The following is a 22,995-nucleotide window of genomic DNA, read 5'->3' on the forward strand; positions in this document are numbered from 1 at the left end:
CGCACGTTTTGAGTCCAGACGATAGAGCCTCTCTTCTTCCTTTGCAGGATGCGCAGGAGGAAAGAAGGTGGGCCAAGTAATGGTCTGCCCGATGTGGAAGGCAGTGACCACCTTAGGAATAAAGGATGGACGAGTCCGGAGAACCACCTTGTCCGGATGAACAGACAAGAAAGGAGATTTAGAAGAAAGAGCCTGGAGCTTACTCACCCTTATAGCGGCAATGATGGCTACCAGGAAAGCAGTCTTAAGAGGTAAGAGACATAAAGGGCAGTTATGGATATTCTCGCCTCAGTGCCTATTCTAATCATGGGTCCCACGCTGCAACTCTGGGCAATAGCTTGCTTAATCTCCACAACGGCCCCCCCGCGGCGGGATGCCTGGCTTTCACCTTGGGGATGCCCAGTACAGGTTATCTCACAGGGAAAAACCAGGACGGGTTCCCAATGCAAGCGCCAAGATGCCCAAGGGTAGTTGAGCACTATATAAGAACACATAATAATAATAATAATAATTATGAAGCGGCTCAAAAGGTGCGACATTAAATAAGTTAGCGCAAGGTTCAAGTCCCACTGAGGCATAACGAATGGAATTGGAGGATAAAGATGTCTTAAGCCTTTCAAGAAACGGTTAAATACCGGGGACTTCAAAAGAGAAAGGAGGTCTGGTCTGGCAGCCGAAGGTAGGCAGAGATGGCAGAAAGGTAGCCCTTGATAGCGCCCAGAGCAGAGCCCTGCTGGGCCAAAGAGAGAAGGAACAAGAGTACTTCAGAAAGAGAGGCAGAAAAGGGATCCACAGCTTTTGCTGTGCACCATGCCACAAATTTGTTCCACCTACAGGTGTATACCGTCTTTGTGGAGGGACGCCTGGCTGCCAAAATTACGTCACAAACTTCGGGAGGCAAGTCGAAAGACATCAACTGCCGCCGCTCAATCTCCACGCAAGGAGGTGGAGACTGGACAGGTTCGCGTGGAGGACCATCCCCTGGTGCTGCGACAGAAGATCCTCCCAAAGAGGTAGGATGATCGGAGGATCGATGGCCATGTTGAGCAGTTCGGGATACCAGACTCTTCGTGCCCAATCCGGAGCCACAAGAATGACTTGGGCCCAGTCGCGCCTGTTCTTTTCAGCACTCTGGGCAGAAGTGGTATAGGCAGAAAGGCGTACAACAGACCGCAACTCCATCCGCGACGAAAAGCGTCGCCAAGCAAGTGCTGCCTTGGAAATTCCAAAGCGCAGAATTGCTGACATTGCGCGTTCTCTTAGGTGGCGAATAGATCTAACCAAGGCTCTCCCCACTGTTGAAAGAGACCTTGCACCACCTCTGAGTAAAGACGCCATTCGTCTTCACTCAGTCCGGAGTAATGTAAATAAATAAAATGAATTTCATTGAGTGCGCTGAAACGCCAAATGCGTTTCAGTGCGTGCAATGAAATTAGTTTTATTTATTTACATTACTGCGGTCGGCAGTGAGCCAGAGTTTACTACCCCCCCACCCTGCTAGCGGTACTCCCTCCACAGCCACTACTGGTGGTATCGCGGTGGCATGGCTGAAGGGGTAGTCTCGAAGAGGAGGGAGTAGCCCCTTTGGACATTTGCAAAACCCACCTGTCCGAAGTGATGGGTAGTCTCGAAGGGGAGGAAGTTGCCCCTTCGGACTATTTGCAAAACCCACCTGTCCGAAGTGATGGTGCGCAAGTGGGGGAGGTGATGTTGAATCCTGCCACCCACTGTCGTTTGATGGGCCTGAAAGGTCAGACTAGGAGCGTTTGGAGGCTGCTGCAGAGGGGGGTTGGTGGACTGGCCTGCCCGCTGGCACCCGGAACCTCACCGGTTGTTACCACGTCCCCGGCCGCGCGAAGGTTGGGTAACTTGCTGCGGCCTGTGGCCCTGGGTGGGACGTAGCAGGGCACCCCTTCCGTAGCCATAAAAGGGGCAAAAAGCAGACTGCGCCGGACGGGAGGAGAGGCCCAAGGACTTGGCCATAGTCCTTGAAGCGCTCTAGGGCGTTGTCTGCTTTGTCGCCAAAAAGGCGACAGCCATTAAAGGGCATGTCCATCAAGGTGTTCTGGACATCCTCTGAAAAGCCAGTGGACCTCATCCAGGTGTAGCGTCAAAGCGTTACCGACATTGAAATGGTCCTGTCCAGAGAGTCGGCAGTGTCCAGCCCACAACAAATCGCAAACTTAGCTGCCTCTCTCCCGGCGGCGACAGCCTGGGAGAGCACTGCTCGGGACACCTCCGGCCACTGAGGCAGCACTTGCGCCACCTTATCCCACACCGAGTACAAATAACGGCTCAAGAGACATGCAGTGTTTACGGACTGCAGTCCTAAGCTGGCGGAAGAATATTTTTTCTTGCCAAGATGGTCCAGCTTCTTGGATTCCCTTTCCGGTGGAGCAGTAGGGAAGGCGCTTTCGGAGGTGGAGGCTTGGACTACCAAGCTCTCCAGGGTGGAGTGTTGGGAGAGGAAAGTGGGGTGGCCCGGAGCAGGCGGTGGCGTCGGGCGATTATACTGTCCACGGGAGCCCCCGTGCTGGGCCTGGACCACGTGGCCAAAAGGACGTCAGTGAGGGCCTCATTAAACTGAAGCAGGGGCTCCGAAGAGCTCGCCGCCGGTTTAAGCACCTCAGTCAGGAGGTTAGTTCTGACCGCCACCGTAGGAAGTTGGAGGTTAAGAGCCACTGACGCCCTACGCAACACCACAGCGTATGACGCTCCCTCCTCCGTAGCCATGGTAGGAGGAGACAACATGCCAAGGTCGGGTGAGGTGTCAAGACCACTGGCATCCCCCAGTTCCTCTCTCCAGTCCTGCTCAGGCTCAAGCTGGTCAGTTAAAGGGTCACCTGACCCCTCCCAGTTCTCCACATCTTCCTCTGGGTGCCAGTTGTTGGAAAGGGACCCCAGGAGTAAACAGGGGCATGAACACCCCACACGGTGCAGGATTCGGCGTCGGGTGACGCCGGTCCGGCTCCATGTCCATGTCGGGAAGGAGGCTGGGGTGGATGCCGGCCGGGGGGCCGACCGGCGTTGGGCACGGTAGTGGTGCCGTTGGAACCGGCGCCAGTGGAGGTGTAATAATGTAAACCGGCGCCGATCCGGATCCAGACAAGTCCGCAGGGCCCGAAGGCGCACCGGCGGGGTCGGTCTGCCCAAAGATGGCATGCATCGCCTCGTAGAATGTACCAAGCTGGGTGGGGGGGTCGCTCCGGGTCCCGGAAAGGGAGGGAAGCTCAGAGTCGACCCTTCGGGCTCCACGCACGGAGCCGCAGGAGTGGCACCACCCACGCGCCTCGTCAGATTGGCCGACCGATGAGGAGAAGGCGAAGACAGACGATGCTTCTTCAACTTCTTGTGCTTCGACTTACCTGACCCCGAGTGCGTAGACTACGATGACTTCGAACTGGAATGATGGTGGCTCCAAGACTAGTCCCTGGACCTCCCTCTCGACCGGGATCTTGAACGGCACAGAGCCGACTGCCGTAGTTCAAGCAGTTTCGCGACCGCTCCCGCAAAGCCTTCGGCGTCGACAACTGACAGTCAGAGCACAACTTGGGGTTGTGGTAGGGCTCCAGGCAAAAGAGGCAGACGCGGTGTGAATCTGTAACCGATATCAATCGGGTACAGGAACCGCAGGCCTTAAAACCAGGCATCCCTCGTGCACCTGTTCGGAGTCAGAGACTCGAAACAAGACGTCGACAAAAGTCGAGAAGTGAATGACCACTAGAAAGTCCACTGCACACACCCTCCAGAGATTGAAGGATTGTAGCACCAAAGAGAACCCAAACCAACCGACTACCAGAAAAAGAAGGCGGTACAGGCGTGGGTGGTGGGAGGGAATTAAAAGCAGTAGAACTCCACGCGTGAGGAACACAGGTGGAACAACATGAGAAGGCAGTAAAAGTATAGAACGTAACCACCGTAAAACGTGGACGGAGTGGAGAGCCAAAGGGCTCGAAAGCCGAACCACACCCCCTGCGCCAAAGGAAGGTGCAAGAACATGCCACCAAACAACCTAGGACAGAGGGGAGGCCAAAGGGCTCCACGCAGAACAACACACCCTACCCCAGAAGTGAGGTGCGAGAGTACACCTCTGGAAGACGAAGGCCACCAGACAGAAGGGGCTGGGTGGAAAAAAACATATGAAAAGGTCTTCGCAGAGTGGGGAGGATGGGCGGGCGTTAAGGAATCTGCGGCTAGACTGTGTCTCTACCAGATATATCGTTACCGAAGGTAAGTAACTCTTCCACCTGATAGAGACATCTAGCTGCAGATTCCTTAACTTAGAATAGATACCAAAGTCATACTGTGACAGGGCGGACCCGCTACCCGAGTCTGCTAGCGAATGGTGGTCGGCCATACCTCCATCTCTCCTTCTTGTTTCCTCTCAGCATGGTGACTGGCGAACTTCCGACCCTTTATTACCTCCCTCAGAAACTGAAGAGGAACACGGCTCCTTTAACTGGGGATTCCAATGGTTACAACGGTCTGCCCCCATCCAATGTCACAGAGGTCCCACCACCAATAAGAACAGAGGAATTCCGGAACAGGGGGTGTGTCACCACCGGAGAGGAGGAAGCCGAGTTAGGAGCCGGAGCGTTGGTGATCTACGCAGAGAAGCCCGGGGAAGACGGAGGGAAGCGAGAGAGCAGTTCCACTGTAGCTGAGGAGAAGCCAGGAGGCCAACGTCCCCACGTGCCGCCGAGGCACGCTCCAGGAGGAGCGTGGCTGACACAGGTACGGGACAGGTTCTCAGGGTGGGTTGGGAGGAGAAGCCGCCCTACCGCCGAAACCTGATTCCTACTCCTCCTATTGTTTTTAATAACAATCCTCACGTCACCTTCCCCTTCACACCGCAACATCGTATTGTATAGTTTACCAGAGTGCCTCACAACACGAGTGAGTGGTGCCTTCTTCACCTCCGGCCCGAAGTGAGTGTGGCTTAAAGACCGAGCGTCCTCCTGATACCCTTTTGTTTTGTTTCTGTTGGCCGCATCTCCCCTCCTCCTTTGACTGGAATTGGAAGGACAACGGAGAGTGGACCCCCAGAAGAGAAAGAGTGAAGCTGGAACCTACCGGGTGGAATCGAATCACTCCAACCACGACGGATACCGTCCAAACTGTCTCAGGAAGAGTAACAACTCGACGCAAAAGACTCTTAATAAAAATAAAAGCCTTATTCTAGCAGATTTGTTTCCCGAGTTGTTAATCCTACCCCGCCACACAATACCCTACAGGGGGAGGGTCTGTTAAACAACCCCCAAGTTCCAGGAGAACATATACGTCAAGAAGCTGATGAAACACGGTGGGAACCGCAATTACAGGGCAACTGACATGAGGCCCAGGGAACTCCGTAACGAACATGAACAAGGGACGAACAAGACACCAATTCCATGGAGGGATGGTGTGAGACCTCTCTTGTCAAGACACAGATCAAAGGAAATACAGAACTCGAAAGCTCAGTGCAAATGCAAGAAACAACGCAGTGACTCCGTTAAAGAAGGGTTCCATCACCGGTCCCTATGACCCATGAAGAACCAAGTCCCAAAGGGGCAAAACAACATGACAACGGTAGAGCATACCGCCGGAACATACAACACATTGGATGCCAAATAAAAACCGGGGGACAGTCTGAAGACTGTCCGGTTAAGAACAGGAGCCACAACAGGAGGCCCGTGTGTGTAATAGAAAACACACCTCAAATGTGTACCCCCTAGGACATGTGACAACAGTGGCAGGGCCGAACCCAGAATCCAGTGCCAACAGAGAAAGAGGAGTCACCATGGAGCAAAAGCACAGTAGGTAGGCATGCTGCCAAACGTGCCAAATGTACCACTGTGAGGGGGTAACCTGCAAAGTTAGGAACTCATAGAGGACTCTATCCCGAAGGAGAGAGGGAACAAGAAGGCCTGATACTAGGGCAAAAAAGACTAGTATGCGAGCACTTCTGTGGCGTGTAGAACCTACGACATACACAAAGACAGGAATGTTTTCACACATACAGAAAGTGATCAAACCTTAAACAGGGGAGTCGCACAAACGGTACCACTGCACCGGTGTGCGGCATAATAGTGACAGAATGCATAAAAAACAAACCACGTTACTGCTAGTAAACAATTGAGAGAGAGACACAGACAGAAGCCTACCGCTTTTAAGCATACACCGCCATAGACCGACACCATTTACCAAGTGGAAGAATGTCGAGAAGAATACATGCACAGTAATGCTACCTAAAGAAACAACTGTGCCAGAATGGAGTAAGAACGCATACCCAGAGAAACAGCTTGTGGGGAGCCCAACACCAGTGCCACAAATGTGAGTAAGAACCCATACCCCGAGAAGTAGCTGGGGTGGAACAAAGATCCGGTGGGTCACATACAAGAACCACTCCTTGAAGACTAAAAATATGCACAGGGCAGAAGCGGACAAACCGGACTGCCTGTCCTGCAAGAAGCAAGGGACCGGAGACCCTGCTAGGGAAGTGGGGTAGGAGGCAACACACAGCCGAGACAGAGCCGGGGGGAACTCCCCTTGCCCTAGGCAAGAGCCCCGATAGTGCTCGATAAGAAAAGACGTAGAGCATAACCGGTGTGCACCATTACGGCAATTATTCACAGAATATAGAAGACTGTTCCAGATCGGAACAAAGGAACTTGCCCCCCAGGGGCGCATGGCCGCCTGTAGACAGGCAGGATGGGCACAGTGAGGCTGGAAGAACATGCCAGGAAAAGAAAGGTGTGACAAAACCCCAACGAAACAGCAGGGAAGTACACCCCTACTGATGCGGGGATGTACTACAGATTAACCGTAGACAACCAATTGTAACCCCCTGAGAGTTCCAAGCCCATGGATCTCACCAGAGGAGACATCCTACAACGGTAGGGAAAAGTCAACGTGCGGCAAAACTCCCTGGGTAAGGAGGAGTAGCAATATAACAGACAAGAAATGCCCCACATAGGGTAAGGCATAACCCTACAAAAGAAGGGTCCCTCTTAAGATCGGCTCGTAGTCAGAGGCTCAAAAGAAAGGTAATCACAGCTTAACCAGCTGTACCAGAATAAGAAAATAACACGGCTGAACAGCCACACAACCCAGCACATTTGTAACCCGTAACGGGTAACAGAAAAAAAGTGACAGCACCGTCACGAAACCAAAGCATGACAACTGCCCTGGCCATAGCCCGATCCATGGAGTCAGTGGTGTCCATGGCAGACCAAATCGAAAATTGCGCCACATCATGGCCATCACGGACCAGGCGGGCCAGATCGGCACAAGAGCTCTCTGGAAAGGAGGGTAGGAGTTGCTCGACAGAGTCCCATAGGGCAAATGTAGCCCGGGCAAACACACACAACGTGTTTAGGGACCGGAGTCCCGAACTGGTGGATGCAAACACATCGCGGCCACATGACTGCAACCACCAAGACTCCAGAGTGGGAGGATGCCACGGAACAGGAGCAGTAGAAAGTGCTGCCTGAATGACAAGCCCTCCAGTCCCAGGATGGAGGCTCAAACAGGAGGGGTCATCGGGAGCCGGGCGATGACGATGTGCCACAGCATGATCCATGGGGTCCCCTGAAGAGGGCCTCGCCCACGCCCCGAGAAGGATGTCCAATAATGACTATGCAAATGGCAACAGTGGCTCCATATCCCCCGCAACCTGGTGAAGAAGATCCAGCATGGGCTCCGGAGGTCTAGAGACTGACGGCAGCTGCATCCTCAAAACGGTTGTAGCCCTGCAAACAGCCCTGACAAAAGTGCCACTAGACTCCGTGGCCCCGCGAGGTGGTGACAGCAAGTCATCAGTAGGTCACAGACGCAAGCTAATCCGGCCGCCCAACTGAGGCTCAGCAAAAAGATGCGTAGGCCAATGCCCCACTGGCGGCCGTTCCGGAGAGCATTGAAAGGACTCAGGGGTTGGGGAATTCACTGGGACCACATCCTCCACTATTAAAGCCGGAGATGGCACCGGCATCGAATGACGTCGAGCTGGCGACCTCCGTAAAGGCCTCGACAGGCTGAGTGGAGCAAGCGTCAGTGGCCTCTGAAAATGCCTCGACCGTCCGAATGGGGCTGGTGTCGACGGCCTTCGAAAAAGCCTTGACCGGCCGGAGGTGTACCGACATCGACTCAACATCCCCCTAGGTGGAAATCTGCAAGGAGGGAGTGTGCCGAAGCGGTGTCGTGCACCGTGCTGCAGCCACCTCAAGCTACGTTGCAGGGAGCCTCGGAAGGCTATGAGACGGCGCTGTGGAAGCGCTAGATGTTGTGGGAAGCCCCTCCGGATGCATCCCCACGTTGCTGCGACTCTGGAGTTGGAGTCAGGGCACTTGGTCGGAGCTGAGGGTCAACCCGTTGGCAGTGTCCCGACCTGAGCCCCTACCCCCCTAAGTGGCCCGGATGCGCGCCAGAGAGGGGGGGCAAAGCAAAAAAGGACTGCAGGGCCCTGCAGTAGTCCTCCATCTGAGGTCGAGTCGCCCCAGCATCCGGAAACAGGGGAAATGCGGGGACCGACTCCTGAGGGCCCGAGTCCGGCAAAGACTGGGAGCCGCAGGCCCCGATTTGTGATGTCGACGCGAAGTCAACGACTTCCGTTTGTGCCTACCTGAGGTAGGCGAATGACAGTGACGGTTCCGGGACCTGCCCCGAACAGAAACATCCTCCTTTGAGGACTGGCACCGCGTGGACGTCTCTGCTGGAGAAGGAGACCTGTGTCGCGACGGGTCCGTTCGGGACATCCGGACAGACAGTAGCTTCATGCAGCATTCCCGCAGGGATTTCGGTCGCAGATGGCAGCAAGCGTCGCACTCCACGGAGTCATGGTGCTCTCCCAAGCATCACATACAGATTACGCGAGGGTCCGTCGCTGACATCTGTCGCGAGCAGTACCGGCACAGCTTGAAGCACGCACAGGGCATCGAACACACTGTTCCTTGATGCAAAAAGGCATCAAAAATGCCTGTAGATAACAAAAACAGGCCAGAGGAATTACTGGACACCGCATCAGCACCTGACATCGCCATAGCCATCCCGGAAAGCTACAAGATCACCCGCAGGGATCGCACTAACGGAGTAAGAATCGCCATTGTCCACAAGAACACCCTCAGAGTCTTGACCAACACCGACAACACCCTCAGCACCGCCGAACACCTGCACTTCCAGATCCACACCGACCCCAACGCCACCCTCAGAGGAACCCTCGTCTACAGACCCCCGGGACCCTGACCACAGTTCAGCGACTCCATCGCCGACTTCATCAGCACACACGCCCTCACCTCCACGGACTACATCCTCCTCGGGGACCTGAACTACCACCTCGAGAACAACAACGACACCAACACCACCACCCTGATCGACAACCTCACCAACCTCGGACTCAGACAGCTCGTGACAACACCCACCCACGCCGCCGGCCACACGCTTGACCCCATCTTTTCCGCAAGCCCCCACGTCTCCTTCAACCACACCACCGAACTCCACTGGACCGACCATCACTGCATCCACTTCACCTTCAGGAAACCCACCACGCACCACCGCACCCAACAGATGCCTCGTCGCTGCTGGAGCAAAATCACCGAAGACCAGCTAACCACCACCCTCGCCCCGCTCAAGAAACCCTCCAACAGCCACACCAGCAAGAACACCACCTGGTTCACCAAAGACCTCCAGGCCTCCAAACGAACATGCCGAAAACTGGAGAAAACTGGCTACACGAACAAACACCGGACAGCTACGCAGCCCACAAGAACGCCACCCACAAACACCATCAAAGATTTTCCGGATCCAGTCTGACGCCTGGAGAGATATTCTAAGTTAAGTAATCTGCGGCTAGATGTCTCTATCAGATGTGTTTCTTTCAGATCCTATTGTTATAGGTTAGATGTGCTTTCCTTATCTCATGTGTTAATTATCCTATGTGGAAACCTCTACAGGGAAGGACTACAGATCAATGTGCAAACAGAATTTACAAAGAAATCGGCAAAGAGATCAACATTTAGTTCCAAACTTGGAACCTGGTACCATGTTTGGTGTTCTCTGCTCTGAACCGAAGTGTCAATTGCATTCAAACAGAGCACCAATAGCTGCAGGAGGCAGACCCAAATCTCCCTTCTGTATGCAATTCCACTAAAATAATTTTCGAGTTTACTAGAGGTTGGCAAGACATCTAATGCTGACCCTAATCCAAAAAACAGAAACTGATGTCACACCACTCAGGGTAAAGCCATGCAGATAACATCTGCGGCCATACTGTGCCACCTGCCGCTGCAGAGCAGTCTTTGCCGATACAAATTACAAAAACAGACAGTTGTGCCTTGGGGAAGAAAATTCATGTGAGCAACCCTTGGAGTAAGTATCCATTACCAACTGTCTTGCAGGGCGGAACTGGCGGAACTTGTTTATTAAGCGCACGTTCAAGATGGGACGAACACTGCTTTCCTGAACTAAAAAGATATGGAGTAGCAGCCTGAATCCCCTCAATTGACATTGTACTAATTTGATGCCTCTCTCTACAAGCAAAGCCTGAATGTGTTAAAACTGTGCCCAGAATGGGAGAGGGGGGGGAGGGGCGGGTGTTGGGGGAGACTGGAGATCAGAATTCAACTTGCCACAGAACGAGGAAAGGGCAGAATGACTAAGGGCCAACTGGTCTAATGTCAACCCCATTTACTTCCCTAGAATCAAGCTTAACAGTCCCAAGAGAAGCAGAGATGACGACATCAAGTTGTGGTTTGTGAGTCAGAACTAGAGTTTAACACTGTAGCTTATTCTCTGGCCTCTACTAGGATGAAAATACTACAGTCGCACAAGCTACTTACTTGTGTAACGATATATCTGTAAGAGACATTAGTTAGTGATAGATTCCTTACCTTAGAATATCCCCAGGCGTCAGACTGGATTGTGAAATTTTCGTCAGCAGTATCCTTGCGCGTCGGTAGGCATCGTCGTGCGGATCCGCGTACATCGCTGGCGTCGTAGTCGCCGATGTGACGTTGTCGGAGCTACTTAGGCGCGCCCACGCGCGCGGACGTCATTTCTGTACACAACTTTTCCATGCCCGGAACGCAGAGCCATGCCAGAGACCAACTACTGGTGCAATAGAACTAGGGCCCTGAAAGGGATTACCTGAACCCTAGAGAACAGTTCGCAGAATGGGGAGGATGGGTGGGCGGTAAGGAATCTATCACTAACCAATGTCTCTTACAGATATATCGTTACACAAGTAAGTAACTTGTGCATCTGAAAGCGACACGTTAGTGATAGATTCCTTACCTTAGAATACATACCTAAGCAATACCAACCCCGGTGGTGGGTCTACGAAGTGAGATTACACCACAAAGTCACGGAGAACCGAACGGCCAAAGAAGCCGTCTCGCCGGACCGGACTGTCAAGGCAATAATGCTTAGTGAAAGTGTGCAACGAAGCCCAATTGGCTGCTTGACAGATGTCTTGCAGGGGGACACAGCGTCCCAATGCTGTAGTGGCTGCCGTCGCCCTGATAGAATGGGTGCGCAGCCCAACCGGAGGTTCTTTTTTAGCCAGAGAGTAACAGGCCTTAATGCATAATGTAGGAGAGTAGGGTCTGCTTTCTATGTTCACCCCCACTTTTTGCTTTTGCTTCACTGCTTTTCGACTTAGATGTGGCTGTGGGCCTGCCAATCAGACCCACAGCCAGGTTGTTCTCTCTCTAAATTAATACTATGTACTTTAGGTGCATAACCCAATTGGTTAGGGTCACCTTATTGGCCCCTGTACAGTGTACCTTAGGTACCCAGGGCATAGGTGTACCCTAGGCCTACCAGGGGCTGCAGCATGTATTATGCCACACCTGGCCTGGCCTTCCATTATGACACAACTGGCTGATCATTCAGCTGGGGCAAGGTCGTGTAATCACTCCTTGCTTAGGTGTAGTATTCCTATACCTACCTTATATATAGACACATGTGTACCTATCACCACTCCTATGGCAGGCCTTAACAATCCTGGAGGCAGAGGGCTTGGTAACATGTGAGATGGTGCTCTAGCATGAGCTGAGCCTGTCTGCAGCTTTCGGAACCATGTTCTTATAGCTGTTCTATGATATAGCCTACCATATACTCTTAAAGTACCTTATAATCTTAAACGGTTATGGTAACTATGGTTTGGCTTTGGAACAATACCCCCATCCCATTTCTGGCCATGAGGATATTATTCCTCCCTTCTAGAGGGAGAAGACATGTTGAAACCTACTTACCCGGTTAAAGGTAACCAGAGCCCCAGCATCACAAAATGGATGCTGCTGCCACAGACACAAGTCTGACCTCCTGCTGCTGGGAGTCCTTCCAGCTAAGGAGGCTTGGACAATAGGTTTCCTGCCTTGGGAGGTGCGAGCACCATCCTAGACAGGATTTAGTGTATTGGGGCAGGGAGGGTTGAAAGAAACTAGACACTGCCTGGGGCACACAAGGTGTCCCATGCATATTCCAGTTCAAACCGGCGCTGGGGCACTCCAGCCCCAGCTCTGGCGTGAAACTGGACAAAGGAAAGGGGGTGTAGCCACCCCCCTTCCTGGTCCCACCCATAGGAGGGACCTTGCAGGTAGCCCAGCCCACTAGCCCAGTATATCAGTAGGTAGCTGAGCCCTGATAAATTAGATTAACCTGAATCTGCAACTTGTACAGAAACTCTGGACCTTCGACATTCGACCTCAGGAAGAAGACTGAAGAAATCTCCCTTGTGGCCAAGGAGTGACCACCCTGGGCAACCAGGCACCATCCAGCGACTGCTGCTTGCTTTGCGACTGATCCTACGAGGGACGACTGCAGAGACTGACGAGCGCCGAGACTTCCAGACACCTCTGACCCAGATCCACATCTCCAGCAAAGCTGAGACCCGTGGAGGCGACGAGGGACGTGGGACCGGCGACTTGGGAAAAGTGGCTAGTACCTGACTAGCGCGACTTCCGAGGCTCCCTCGAGGCTGTGCTTGGGGAATTGAGAAGCCCCCATCCCGAGCACCATCTGCAAAGAAGACCAGCTCCCCACACTTCACGTGTTCTGTGTGGGGCCCTTCTGCACCTGACCTGCTCGACTTGTTGTCCGGTTGCTGGCCCGTTGGCTAGTGACCTCTGCGACGACGAACCCTTGTTTTCATCTTGCTGGTCCGGCTCCTCCAGACTGGCACCCGCTCCTCTGTGAAAGAGAAGCACCCCGGACCTTCCTGGTCTGCACCAGAAGCAAGACCTCCATCCTGCGTGGGTTCCGTTTGCCAAGGCTTGTTGGGTTCTGACTCGACTTCGATGCCGCCGACAGCAAGAGCCTTCGTGGGACAGCTCACCTCCTGGTCCTGGTCGTCCTCGACGCCTCCTGGTAACCGTAGCTGCTGCGACAAGCTTCACCTCTTCACCTGCATCTTCACAACATCACCTAGTTCCTTCCTGGTTCCTTCCTGGCTCCTGGCTGGTGACCTAGACTCTGTCCCTTCTGCTTGCAGGTTCCTTCCTTCTTGATCCCATCCTTGGGATCCACCGGACACTCTTCACTGACCGCCTGTCAGCAACTTTCCTTCAGGCATCCATAGGAGTCAACGACTAAACCCGACGCAAGTTCACACCTATGCACCCGCAGCCCGTGGGCTAGGTAACTTGAGTACTTCGGTGCTCACAAGGGTATTGACTATACAAGGGTCTAGTTTCCGAGTCTCGACTTCCTAGCTATACCAGAAGTGTCCTAAAACTGTTAATTTCTAACAACTTCCATTTCTATCGACTTTTACGCATTACGCGTGAGTGTTTCCACTCTGCACCTGAATCCCGTGGGCCTCCCACTTCCTAACCTTTGGTAGTATAGTGTAGCCCCAGCGATTCCCTAGGCCTAGGCCTATCCTGTGTTCGTGACAGTGGTTCTTATACCACTTACTTAGTATATGGTTTGCGTGGCCCCTAGGGCCTAACTGTATTACTTACCTGTGTGACTTAATGTATGCTTAAATAAGACTGTGTTGTACTTACCTCGAATCTCATAAAGAGTGCTGAGGTTTTGACTAGAATAAATACATTCTATTTTTATATATATCTGTTGTGGTGTCCTTTCATTTGGTATTCAAGGGATTACATATGGTATAACAGCTGGCTTCACATGCCATTCAGAGTTTAGCCTAAGACTGCTCTTGTCCATGCTACCACTAGGATAGCTTGTCTCTAAGGTTGACTTTACAACCAATCACCATAAGGGTTGTTTGGACTGATACAAGGTGTACACTAGAATTAGTGACATCATATATCAGGCCAACTTCTCACACACAAGACAACCCACCGGGAGATAGTTCGGTTGTGCACAGCCTGGCCTTTCTTGGTGCCCACGTAGCCAACAAAGAGCTGGTCATCCACCCGGAACTGTTGTGTGCGGTTGAGATAGAACGAAAGCGCACGTTTTGAGTCCAGACAGTGGAGCCTCTCCTCTTCTCTTGAAGGGTGTGGAGGCGGAAAGAAAGTGGGCAGAGTGACAGTTTGCCCGAGATGAAAGGCAGAGACCACTTTTGGTAGAAAGGAGGGACACGGTCAAAGCAGAACCTTGTCTGGATGAATCGCCAGGAAAGGAGGTTTGCAAGAAAGAGGCTGGAGCTCACTCACCCGACAAGCGGAAGTGATGGCCACCAGGAAGACAGTTTTCAAAGTCAATAACCGCAAAGGACAGTTATGAAGAGGCTCAAAGGGAGCACACATCAAGTATGTGAGAACAAGGTTCAAGTCCCATTGAGGCATCAGAAAAGGAATAGGAGGGAAAAGGTGAGTAACGCCTTTGAGAAATCTATTGACAACTGGGGACTTGAAAAGAGTAGGCTGATCAGGCAGCCTAAGAAAGGCTGAAAGAGCAGAAAGGTAGCCCTTGATAGTGCCCAGAGCAGAGCCCTGCTGGGCCAAACAGAGAAGGAACAATAGGACCTCAGAAAAGAGGGGCAGAAAGAGGATCCACAGCTTTCGCAGTGCACCATGCCACAAAATGTTTCCACTGACAGGCGTATACCGTTTTGGTGGAGGGACGCCTGGCTGCCAGAATCACATTACAGACTTCAGGAGGCAAGTCAAATGGAATCAGCTGTTGCCGCTCAATCTCCACGCAAGGAGGTGGAGGCTGGACAGGTTCGGGTGGAGGACCGTCCCCTGCTGCAGCGACAGGAGATCCTCCCGAAGAGGCAGCCGGATCGGGGGATCCACGCTCATACTGAGTAGCTCGGGATACCAAACTCTTCGAGCTCAGTCCGGTGCCACACGAATGACTTGGGCCCGGTCGCGTCTGATCTTCTTCAGCACTCTGGGCAGAAGTGGTATAGGTGGAAAGGCGTACAATAGACCGCAACTCCACTCGCGACGAAAAGTATCTCCGAGAGAGTGCCGCCTTAGAAACTCCAACGCACAGAACTGATGACATTAGGCGTCCTCTTCGGTGGCGAATAGATCTAACCAAGGTTCTCCCCACTGCTGAAAGAGACCTTGTGCCACTTCTGAGTGCAGATGCCATTCGTGATCCAACATGCACCTGCGGCTGAGTTCGTCCTCCCTGGCGTTCAGGGTACCCACCAGGTGTTGAACCATCAAGGAAATCCCTTGACGTTCCAGCCATGTCCAGAGACTTAGAGCCTCCTGACATAGGGTCCTCGACCCCACCCCGCATTGCTTGTTGCAGTACCACATGGCGGTGGTGTTGTCTGTGAACACCTGCACTACTCTCCCCTTGACAGAGGGAAGGAATGCTTTCACTGCAAGTAGGAGCGACCTGAGCTCCAAAAGGTTGATATGGAGCTTGGACTCCGCCGGAGACCAGAGTCCTCTGATCTCCGCCTCTCCCATGTGGCCGCCCCATCACAGGAGGGACGCGTCCATCACCACTGTGTGCTCCGGTTGGGGGAGGGAGAGGGATCTGCCGCTGACACAACGTTGGTCCGTGAGCCACCACTGCACGTCCTGTGCAGTGCCCTCTGAGATCTGGACGTAGTCAGACAGATTTCCCCGATGTTGCGTCCACTGGAACTTCAAGTCCCACTGCAGAGCCCGCATATGCCATCTGGCATGATAGATCAGCAGGATTCAGGAGGCCATGAGGCCCAGCAGCCTCAGGCTCTTCCTAACTGAAACCCAGGACTAGGGCCGAAAGATTGGAATCATAGCCCGAATGTCCCGGACTCGCTGTTCGGGAGGATAAACCCGAAACTGTGCCGTATCCAGAACCGCTCCGATAAAGAGGAGCTTCTGAGAGGGAATCAGGTGAGACTTCGGCACGTTGATGGAAAACCCCAGCAAATGCAGGAGGTCGGCCGTAGTCTGGAGGTGGGAGACGACTGCCTGGGGTAAGCCTGCCTTCAACAGCCAGTCGACCAAATAGGGGAAGACTGAAACCCCTGATCAGCGCAGATGAGCTGCTACCACCGCCATCACTTTCGTGAACCCCCGAGGGGTGCTGGTAAGGCCGAAAGGAAGCATGGTGAATTGAAAGTGCTCGTGGTCCACCGTGAACCGTAGGTAACGCCGGTGGGCTGGCAGGATGGGGATATGAAAATAAGCATCCTGCAAGTCCAACGCTACCAGCCAGTCTTGTGGGTCTAGGGCAGATAAGACCTGAGCAAGCATGTGCATCTTGAACTTCTCCTTCCAGAGGAAACAATTGATGTTCCGGGGGTCTAAGATAGGACACAGACCTTTGCCCTTGTTTGGAACCAAGAAGTAGTGGGAGTTACAACCATGACCTACTTCTGGGGAACGCGCTCGATGGCCCCCCTTGGCCAAGAGGGCCGCAACTTCCTGCTGGAGAAGTGCCAAGTGATGCCCAACATGCGGTGGTACTGAGGTGGCATGGCTGGAGGGGTAGATTTGAAGGGGAGGGAGTAGCCCTTTCGGACTATTTGCAGAACCCACCTGTCCGAAGTGATGGTGGGCAAGGTGACGGCGAATCCTGCCGGCCACTGGCGTATGGTGGGTCTGAAACACCGAACTAGGAAGGTTTTGAGGCGGCGGTGGTGGGTTGACCCACCCGCTGGCCCCGGTAACCACCACGGCGTGAGAGACTGCGGCTGTGTAGGCCTGCGGGTCTGAAAGGAACGTGTTTGGGCGCCTCGACTCTGGCCTCGAAAAGAGCGAAAAGTGGACCCCGAAGGGTGGTTAGACCCAAGGACTGGGCCGTAGCCCGAGAGTCCTTAAAACGTTCATGAGTGCTATCCACCTGGTCACCAAACAGGCGTATGCCATCAAATGGCATGTCCAACAATGCGTTCTGGACATCCTTAGAGAAGCCAGTCGTTTTGAGCCAAGCCTAACGGCAGAGCGCCACTGTTGAGGAAAGTGCCCTGCCGAGTGAATCGGCCGTGTAAAGTCCACAACGGATACTACATTTAGCAGCATCTCTTCCCTCAGTAACGGCCCGGGAGAGCACCGCCCGAGCTTCTACAGGGCACTGAGGCAGCACCTGTGCCACAGTGTCCCACACAGAATGTGAATAGTGGCCCAACAGGCACGCAGTATTCACCGCCCGCAACCCAGAACTGGCAGAAGTGAAAATATTTTTCCCAAACTGCTCCAGTTTCTTAGATTCCTTATCCGGAGGGGCAGAAAGAAATGCGCTTGGCGAGGCAGAGGACTGGACAACTAGACTCTGAGGCATTGGGTGTTGTGTGAGAAAGCTAGGATGGCCGGGCGATGGCGGCGCGCCACATCCTTATCCACAGGAGCCCCTGTGTTGGGTTTGTTCCAGGTGCTCAGCACGACGTCGTTGAAGGGCAGCAGCGGCTCCACGGAGGACGACGCTGGTTGAGGCACCTCAGTCAGGAGATTGGTCTAGACAGGTACAGAGGGTAGCTTGAGGTTAAGAGCCTCAGCTGCCCTATGCAACACCACAGAAAAAGTCCCAATGTCCTCCGTAGCCACGGAAGAGGGGGACAGCGTACCAGGGCGTGGAGAGCAAACTGGACCTTCCATATCACCCTCCCAGTCTGGCTGATCCTCGCATTGAGCTGCACGAAGGTCTTCAGACCCCTCCCAGTACTCTCCTTCGTCCAAAAGCCCTAAGGTTTCCCTGAGGAGGCCTATATTAACTCCTGTTTCCCAAATATCTGGATCAGCAAGGAGCACTGCATAGTAGGTTTCCCTGAAGTGTTGTGGCAAGGTCTCTAGAAGACTGCAGTTGTTGGGTTTTCAGAGATGTGAGCTCTGTTGGGGTCAGTGCCTTTTAGTGCTTTTTTTGTGTGCCTCTTGTGTTTTGGGAAAAATTTGTGACGTACCAGAAAACAGGGCAATGCAGGACTCCTGCACTTCTATTGCAAGAAGGCTCCTTGTACACGGACCATGTGGGCATCTCCAACTCAACTACAACTTACAGAGTTGGAGCAGGACTCTACTGCAGTAGCATGTATAGCTGAAAGCTGGAGTCTTGTAGCATTACCTGCCCAAGCTGAAAAAAGTCATTAAAACCAAGACAATGGCCTACAAAATCACAGAGCACAACAGAAGTAGTTCCTGATCCACACCGTTCATTTGAAAACGCGGAACTAGCATAGACACGCATGTGTGCATGGAGTTGGGAGGGTTGTGTATAAACGATGCATGTCAGTGGTGTACAAGTAGGGCCGGCATGGGCAATACAATCTGGGCCCGGGGTGCAGATTTTCAGAGGGGCGCATGGAACTGTCTGCATTAAAGTCCTGCAGACAACAGCCTCCCTCTTACTTAACTGCATTGATCCAGACTAAACTGCTTTTAATCCTTTTTACTTGTTGCAGGTGCTATTTTACACCCCATTAACCCCCTTTCTTTGCCTCCCATCTCCCTTTCACCCACCTGCCGACAGACAACACCACCACCATTCGCACAACCAACAACTTGGCACTACAGTGATCCAGCTACTCTGTGAGTGAATCAAGCTATTTGCAGCAGGTGGCAAGAAATTTGTGCTCATAGGTCAGTTACTGCTCTCGTGTGAATGATGTGTATACACAAAATGGACGTCCTGCTACCTTAATTTGTTCACCAGCTGCAGGGAGGGCACCAAATGTCTTTATGCCCAAGAGGCTATCCGAGCAAGCGCCGGCTCGGAGTACAGGCAAGCAAAATTCTGAATTAAAAGATAGAAACTCCAGTCTAAGCAGGTTAACCAAATGTTTGAGCAAGAAAGGGAGCTAGGACGTAAGAATAATAATTAGAAAAGAACATGATGGATGTTACAGTAAAAGCAATTGAAAAGTTTCCATTTATCGTGATTCGCTGACTAAATAAAATCCTTTACTTTTGATTCTTTAATTAGGCTCAAATATTAAAGTTCTGTAATTTAAATATTCAAGCTATTCAGATTGTTTACGCCTGTCGCAGGCTTGCAGGTGCAGAGAATGTGCCATTTCGATTTAAACTCTGCCTCATAGGATGGGCTTGTACCAGGGTGAGAATACATTCCAGGTAATATTTTACCGTTTGACAATCCCCTGCTCACATTTAACAGTTGGTCTGAATTAATAAAAGCTTCATCCTTTGTTTAAGGCAGAACAACGCAACCTAGTGGAGGATATATGGTAGATGCATTAAATTACAGAACACAGGTGTAAATCTATTAATAGTTTGGAAAAAGTCAGATTTATGCCCGATACAAAGTAGGGCCTGCCGATGCTTTGATAGGCAGGAAAATATCCAAGCTAGATTTACAGTTTGTCCATTTCACTTGACTATTCCAATGTCCATGGTACTTTTATTAAATGCGCTTCATAGATACATATATAGGATGGATCAAGACAACTACTTGCCTTCATTCAATAGTTTGTGTATGATTTTTACAAACACAGTGTCCTTTGAAGATTCAATTGGATCATCGCTATCTTCTGAATTGGTCCAGCTGCAAAACAGACAATGGGATTTAATAAAAATTGGCTTCTATGGAACGTAACTGATTATTCAAATCTAAATCCCTCTAAAAACATTCCAAAACAGACTTTTTAGTCAAATATACTTCGGGCAAATTTAGGAAATTGATTAATCTATATAATTATAAATGCATAAAGATCATTGACATGCATTGCACTTTAGCAGGGAAAACATACAAAAAATATATAATTTCATTAATGTTAGCTCTGATGGACAATGTGTTATCAAGCTTCAGTGTTACTTATTTCCCTGGGTGTTGCATTGTTGCTAGGCAGACGGGACAAAACCTATTTTAACAGCATTGCTGCACCCATGTCTCCGAGTTCCCAGATATATCCAGCCAAAGAATATTCGGAGGAACATGAAGGGTAGTGAGTGGAGGATTAAGAATCTGTAGATTCTTATGCTCACTGCTATTGAAGGTATGAATCTTTTCCTACTAATAGATACCTTATCCTATACACATCCTTACCTTTGAAATATTTCCCCAGTAGTGTCTAAGAAATCTGCATGTAGAAATCTTAGATAACACAAAAGAACACTACAACAAGACATGTTGGGCAAGAGATCTACCACACTAGGACAACACCAGAGTTTAGATAAGTAATGATTTGCAAAACTATGTGCAGAAGACCAACTGGTACCAAACAGATCTCCCGCAGAACATGTGCACTAGCCGCTCTCACACCAGTATAAAGGGTGATGTTGCCTTAGGATCACTGACATAATATCGAATCAACAATATTGTTTAACAGAAATATTGTGTCAAAAATATTGTTTATAAAATTATCAATTTCCTATCCTTCTAATGGTAAATGCAATAATACTGAAGAAAATCATTTTATACAAAATATCGTTCCTTAATATATATGTAGTTTAAAGTAGTAAATCTTAATATGTTAATATATACAATTACAATAATGTTAATTTAATAAATCTCAATATTTAATACTATATACAAATATATACTTATTCAAACATACATGCATATATGTGTGTGTGTATATATATATATATATATATATATATATATATATATATATATATATATATATATATATATATATATATATATATATATATATATATATATATTACCTACTGGCGGTCGCCAGTAGGTAGTTATAGTTAGGACCACGTTTCCATAGGAAAACCTCAACATTCTATTTTGAATAACTTTGGCGCCGGTCGACGAATCCTCGCGAATTTCTCAAAATAGGTGGGGCGCTACGCTCCGCTCCTACCCTGAAAGTCTCGGGGGGATCCGTCAAGCGGGGTCTGAGATAAAAGGGGGGTCCCAAAACGCGTTTTTCCCATGCATTTTTCCATAGGACCTTTAGAACGAGCTACAGCCCGAACGGCTGAACAGAATTACTCAAAATTTGGCAGAGAGGTAGTCCCTAGGTCAAGGAAGTGCCTTTTGTAGGTTTGGTGTAAATCTGTTCAGTAGATTCTGAGAAAATAGCCTTTAAATCAATATATATATCTGAGCCCGCTTACGGTACGCTTACCGTACGCTTACGGTAAGCGTACGGTGGCGTGCGCGAGCGCGATTCTGATTGGCTCTTAGATCTTAGTAAACATTCGAATCGGCCGAAACCAGGAAGCGGCGGCCGCCATTTTGTCTCTCGCACTGAGTGTTGTTTATCAAACATGATGGCCAAAAACATGTTACGGGGCTGTTTTGACAACTCCCTCCCACATAGTCATGTTGAGGGAGTCCACAAACATCCCCCAAGAGCAAAAACGGTTTTATTTTTTTTTCGGCAATTTCGCGGGGTACGCTTACCGTACGCTTACCGTAAGCGTACGGTAAAAAAATAAAAAAAAAAAAAACACTATCCACACTTACCCCCACCCCCTGTGCTTTTGGTGGCCGAAGGCCACCAAATGTACAGGGCTTATTAATAGGTAAAAAAAACTAAATTTTGGCAACATGAAATTATAAAATTGAAATAAAAAAAACACTATCCACATTGACCCCACCCCCTGTGCTTTTGGTGGCCGAAGGCCACCAAATGTACAGGGCTTAATAAAGTTGATAAAAACCGTGCACGGAACGAACTGCGTTAAGTGGGCGCGCACGCCTCGAATGGCGTAAAGTAACTTAGCATTTAAAAAACCGTACAAATTCACTGAAAAAACCATAGGTTTCACACACGTTATAGTTAGGAATTAGCATTTAAAAAACCTTGCAAATTCACTGAAAAAACCATAGGTTTCACACATGTTATAGTTAGCGGAAATTTTACTGATAAATAACCAGTGAAATTCCCCCGTTATAGTTAGTGCAGGCAACTATAACTCACGCGACCGCAATCTTCTGCTGATGACATATGTGTCTTTATGAAAAAAAAATATTTGTAATATATGTATAGCTAAAAATGTATGGAAGAAGACATGGGCATATAAGTGTCTAAATACAGTATTAGCATCAGCAGAGGATTGCGGTCGCGTGAGTTATAGTTGCCTGCACTAACTATAACGGGGGAATTTCACTGGTTTTTTATCAGTAAAATTTCCGCTAACTATAACATGTGTTTAGGATTTTAATGATTTATGTCTCATTATTGTATTTTTTCAAAATCACTTTTAATAGGATAGGGGCATAGGGCCATACAGGGCCATACAGGATGATAGATCGTTTCCCAATCGGGATATCATGGTAGGATTTTCCTCATCAACTGAAATACCCATTGGAATCATGGGTGCTTCCGTACATCATCCCATGTATTCTCCCATACCCTTCTTTTCTCACTGAATGAATTAATTCTAGTTTTATTTCTTCACACACAGCACTTTCCCCTCACTCCCATTTAAACCTAGCACCTGATAAGGAATACTACCTGCATACACTATATCAATTGAGGGACATTGTATAAATAATCTGATGTAACATGGAATGCTGTGTAATTATTTGGCTATCTTAGCCATTATGGAATTGAGAATTCTGCTATTGATGTTATTATTCAATGAAGCCGATTATGTTGTTGTATCATTTCTCTAGTGAAGGACAAACCTTGCAATGGTGCTGGGATTTGCGGTTAGAATGGATATACAAACACTGGCTATTTAGCCTTGATCCATGATATACAAAATTCATTGTAATCTTGCACGACTATTATCT

At 50.2% G+C, this 22,995-nt stretch overlaps 1 protein-coding gene across 1 annotated transcript in view; it reads right to left on the reverse strand.

Annotated features, from left to right (window-relative positions):
• Nucleotides 1-22,995, reverse strand: part of NUP133 (nucleoporin 133) — a 1,584,091-nt gene that overhangs the window by 11,591 nt on the left and 1,549,505 nt on the right. The window contains exon 25 of the mRNA XM_085611954.1: nucleotides 19,751-19,839. Within this exon, the coding sequence (XP_085468080.1) occupies nucleotides 19,751-19,839 (89 nt within the window). The remainder of the gene's footprint in view (nucleotides 1-19,750; nucleotides 19,840-22,995) is intronic.

This window comes from Triturus cristatus, chromosome 6, assembly GCF_964204655.1.
Source record: "Triturus cristatus chromosome 6, aTriCri1.1, whole genome shotgun sequence".
NCBI lineage: Eukaryota > Metazoa > Chordata > Amphibia > Caudata > Salamandridae > Triturus > Triturus cristatus.